The sequence below is a fragment of the Sinocyclocheilus grahami genome, unplaced genomic scaffold (assembly GCF_001515645.1).
Source record: "Sinocyclocheilus grahami isolate Dianchi unplaced genomic scaffold, SAMN03320097.WGS_v1.1 scaffold587.1, whole genome shotgun sequence".
Lineage (NCBI taxonomy): Eukaryota > Metazoa > Chordata > Actinopteri > Cypriniformes > Cyprinidae > Sinocyclocheilus > Sinocyclocheilus grahami.
Genome location: NW_015505766.1, coordinates 6,762 through 11,738, shown reverse-complemented (window position 1 = coordinate 11,738; position 4,977 = coordinate 6,762). Strand labels below are relative to the sequence as shown.

Sequence of the window (4,977 nt, the reverse complement as noted above, 5' to 3'; positions counted from 1 at the left end):
CACACATATGACACACTAACCTCAACATGCATATGACACGCTAACCTCAACACGCATATGACACGCTAATCTCAACACACATGACACGCTAATCTCAACACACGACACGCTAATCTCAACACACATATGACACGCTAACCTCAGCATACATGACATGTTATCCTCAACACACATGCTAATCTCAACACGCATATGACACGTTAACCTCAAAACACATATGACTCTCTAATCTCAACACACATATGACATGCTAACCTCAACATACATATGACACGCTAACCTTAGCACACATATGACACACTAACCTCAACATGCATATGACACGCTAATTTCAGCACACATATGACACGCTAACCTCAACACGCATCTGACACACAAATGCAACACATTCCACTGCTGCAGTCTGGTGATGGCTTTATCAATAATCTTTATTCTTTCTTCAGTTTTTATTCATATTTTGTTAATTAGTAATGTTTTTGATTTGTCTATAGTTTTTAGTTTAATGCATTTATTTTTTTCTATTTTAATTTTAGTTTTTAGTAATTTAGTTGTGTTTTTGCCATTTTTATTAGCTTTTTTTAATGTCTGTGACATGATATTAAATGTCTTTTTATTTTATTTTTTATTTTAATTTTAGTTATAGTAATTATTTCGTTGTTTTTAAAAACGTATTGTTTTATGTCTGTATAGTTAAAAAAAATTTTTCGATTTTATATTTCCTCATTTTTGTTTTCATTTTAATTTAAAAGTTTTAGTAATTTTGTTGTGTTTTTGTAATTTTTATTATTATAATTATTTTTTAAATGTGTATATAGTTTTATTAATTTTTCTAATTAGATTTATTTATTAGATCATCATCTTAAAAAAATAATCAACCGAGTAATTGAGACCATCAAGATGAACTGAAATGCTCCTGATATGAAGGGGACGTCTGATGCTGAATTCTCGTTTACGTGGTGTTTGCATATAAATGTGTCTCAGCAGTGTGTGGACACAAGCACCCTACAGTGACAAAAATCAACAGTCTCAGTTATCAAGCCGTTTTGATTTTCGGAGCAGTATGACATCATATTGCTCAGGCGCCGCCCACGGCCACTGACAGATGGTCCCGTATTAGCATAGCTCCGCCCTCAGCCTGTTGACTGCTTTCTGAACGAGGGACGATTCAAGGCAGGTTTTGCTAAAAAGTTCAAACTCTGTTCTTGATCCAGCTGCGCCTCCAGAAGAAGTGAATCCCACACTTTATATTTCTTATGATTATTTACAAATCGCCACGGAAGAGAGGGGCGGGGTCCTCATTTTTGTTTTCATTTTAATTTAAAAGTTTTAGTAATTTTGTTGTGTTTTTGTAATTTTTATTATTATAATTATTTTTTAAATGTGTATATAGTTTTATTAATTTTTCTAATTAGATTTATTTATTAGATCATCATCTTAAAAAAATAATCAACCGAGTAATTGAGACCATCAAGATGAACTGAAATGCTCCTGATATGAAGGGGACGTCTGATGCTGAATTCTCGTTTACGTGGTGTTTGCATATAAATGTGTCTCAGCAGTGTGTGGACACAAGCACCCTACAGTGACAAAAATCAACAGTCTCAGTTATCAAGCCGTTTTGATTTTCGGAGCAGTATGACATCATATTGCTCAGGCGCCGCCCACGGCCACTGACAGATGGTCCCGTATTAGCATAGCTCCGCCCTCAGCCTGTTGACTGCTTTCTGAACGAGGGACGATTCAAGGCAGGTTTTGCTAAAAAGTTCAAACTCTGTTCTTGATCCAGCTGCGCCTCCAGAAGAAGTGAATCCCACACTTTATATTTCTTATGATTATTTGCAAATCGCCACGGAAGAGAGGGGCGGGGTCAGCAGAGCTCATTATCATTTAAAGAGACATGCACCGAAACGGGGAAAAAGGGTGTTTTACACGACTATTGAGGAATTTTAACCAAAGTATGTTACAGACAGTTCATGAAGACCCTAAAGAAACAAACCAACTTGTGGAAAATGGACCTCCTTTAAAAAATGTAAAATACATCAAAATTTAAATTATATTTAATATTAAATATATAAATCACTGAATAAATAGACGTTTTTATTAGTTTATTTACATGACTATACAGTTTTTATTAATTTTTTGAAGTGAATATATTTTCCGGTTTCAGTTTAAATTAGTTTTTGTAATTTTGCTGTTTTTGTCTTTCTTATTAGTTTATTTTTTTACATTTTTCTGTACGGTATTTATTCATTTTCAGTTTCATTATTTTAGTACATCGTTAAACTAAATGAAAATGAGAAATGTTGCATTGCAACTTGCTGAAATAAAATGAGTTGAAGGTATTTTTTGTTAACTTTGAGTAATAAAAATGTTTTTTGATGGTTTCAGATTTAGTTTACTGTATTAATCCAGCACTCAGGTTTTCTGGTTATCTGATGGTAGTAGTTGGTGTAAATGATCTTTTATTTGATTCTCTTCTGTTTTTCAGCTGCAAAGAAGAAGAAGCAGAGCAAACCGCTGAGCTTCAAGGTCGGGATGGGCCGAGTGATCCGAGGGGTGACTGCTTTATACTTTCCGTCAGCATTTTAGTTTGAGTTAATCTTTTACTTTAGGTTTGTTTGTTTGGTCATTTTTAGTATTTTTGCTTTAGTCTATATAGCTTTTTATTAATTTTTATAATTTTATATTCTGTTTTTAATTTAATTTTAAATTTATAGTCATTTAGTTGTGTGCATTTTTATTAGTTTTCTTTAAATGTTTACAATTTAATTTTAATTTTATGTATTAATTTTAATAAAAGTTTTAGTAATTACGTTTTTTGTCATTTTTACTTTGTATATATAGTTTTTATTTTTTTAACTAGATTTTTTGTATTCTATTTTCATTTTAAAGTTTTAGTAATTTAGCTGTATGTTTTGGACATTTTATTAGTTTTTTCTTTTTGTATATGTCTAGTTTCTTTTATCAATTTTAAGTTAGATTTTATTTTCTATATTTTATTTTTTTAAATGTGTATATATATATAATCTGTTTTAAGTTTAGTTAAAAGTTGTAGTAAATTAGTTGTTTCGTCATTTTTATTATTTTTGTTTTTTTAACATCTGTGTAGTTTTTGAATTTGATTTTATATTTTCCGTTTTCATTTTAAGTTTAGTGCCATTTTTAGTAATTTAGTAGCGTTTTGTCATTTTTGTATTGGTTTTTCGGAGTGTTGTTGTAGTAAAGTGTGAGTTGTGTGCGCAGTGGGATGAGGGGCTGCTGAGGATGAGTATGGTGGGTTGTAGTAAAGTGTGAGTTGTGTGCGTAGTGGGATGAAGGGCTGCTGAGGATGAGTATGGTGGGTTGTAGTAAAGTGTGAGTTGTGTGCGTAGTGGGATGAAGGGCTGCTGAGGATGAGTATGGTGGGTTGTAGTAAAGTGTGAGTTGTGTGCGTAGTGGGATGAAGGGCTGCTGAGGATGAGTATGGTGGGTTGTAGTAAAGTGTGAGTTGTGTGCGTAGTGGGATGAAGGGCTGCTGAGGATGAGTATGGTGGGTTGTAGTAAAGTGTGAGTTGTGTGCGTAGTGGGATGAAGGGCTGCTGAGGATGAGTATGGTGGGTTGTAGTAAAGTGTGAGTTGTGTGCGTAGTGGGATGAAGGGCTGCTGAGGATGAGTATGGTGGGTTGTAGTAAAGTGTGAGTTGTGTGCGTAGTGGGATGAAGGGCTGCTGAGGATGAGTATGGTGGGTTGTAGTAAAGTGTGAGTTGTGTGCGTAGTGGGATGAAGGGCTGCTGAGGATGAGTATGGTGGGTTGTAGTAAAGTGTGAGTTGTGTGCGTAGTGGGATGAAGGGCTGCTGAGGATGAGTATGGTGGGTTGTAGTAAAGTGTGAGTTGTGTGCGTAGTGGGATGAAGGGCTGCTGAGGATGAGTATGGTGGGTTGTAGTAAAGTGTGAGTTGTGTGCGTAGTGGGATGAAGGGCTGCTGAGGATGAGTATGGTGGGTTGTAGTAAAGTGTGAGTTGTGTGCGTAGTGGGATGAAGGGCTGCTGAGGATGAGTATGGTGGGTTGTAGTAAAGTGTGAGTTGTGTGCGTAGTGGGATGAAGGGCTGCTGAGGATGAGTATGGTGGGTTGTAGTAAAGTGTGAGTTGTGTGCGTAGTGGGATGAAGGGCTGCTGAGGATGAGTATGGTGGGTTGTAGTAAAGTGTGAGTTGGGTGCGCAGTGGGATGAGTATGGTGTGTTGTAGTAAAGTGTGAGTTGTGTGCGTAGTGGGATGAAGGGCTGCTGAGGATGAGTATGGTGTGTTGTAGTAAAGTGTGAGTTGTGTGCGCAGTGGGATGAGGGGCTGCTGAGGATGAGTATGGTGTGTTGTAGTAAAGTGTGAGTTGTGTGCGCAGTGGGATGAGGGGCTGCTGAGGATGAGTATGGTGTGTTGTAGTAAAGTGTGAGTTGTGTGCGCAGTGGGATGAGGGGCTGCTGAGGATGAGTATGGTGTGTTGTAGTAAAGTGTGAGTTGTGTGCGCAGTGGGATGAGGGGCTGCTGAGGATGAGTATGGTGTGTTGTAGTAAAGTGTGAGTTGTGTGCGCAGTGGGATGAGGGGCTGCTGAGGATGAGTATGGTGTGTTGTAGTAAAGTGTGAGTTGTGTGCGCAGTGGGATGAGGGGCTGCTGAGGATGAGTAAAGGCGAGACGGCGCGGCTGGAGATCGAGGCTGAATGGGCGTATGGGAGGAAAGGTCTTCCCGACTCCAAGTATCCTTCACTCTTCCGCTCAGTGTTTGATGTTGTGCAGATCACAGATGAATGAGTTCTTAACCTTCATCACCAGAATCCCGCCGAACGCCAAGCTGATCTTTGAGGTGGAGCTCGTCTCCATCGATTGATTGATGAAGCATCGCGAGTGTGTTGAGATGGAGACGTTGTTCTTCAGTCTGATGGGAAAACTTTTCTGACTGGTTTTGCATGATTGTAAAGTTCCAATAAAAAACAAACCCTGA

The 4,977-nt window shown here is 37.6% G+C and overlaps 1 protein-coding gene across 4 annotated transcripts in view; it reads left to right on the top strand.

Annotated features, from left to right (window-relative positions):
- fkbp3 (FKBP prolyl isomerase 3) overlaps nt 1-4,977 on the top strand; it is a 6,821-nt gene extending 1,844 nt beyond the window's left edge. The window contains exons 5-7 of one of the 4 annotated variants that reach the window (XM_016240289.1): nt 2,489-2,556; nt 4,635-4,732; nt 4,809-4,977. In XM_016240289.1, the coding sequence (XP_016095775.1) occupies nt 2,489-2,556; nt 4,635-4,732; nt 4,809-4,863 (221 nt within the window). In that variant the 3' untranslated portion in view covers nt 4,864-4,977. Of the gene's footprint in view, nt 1-2,488; nt 2,557-3,243; nt 3,274-3,307; nt 3,355-4,216; nt 4,733-4,808 lie in introns of those variants that run through there. The other 3 variants (XM_016240291.1, XM_016240290.1, XM_016240292.1) reach the window with 3 other exon arrangements.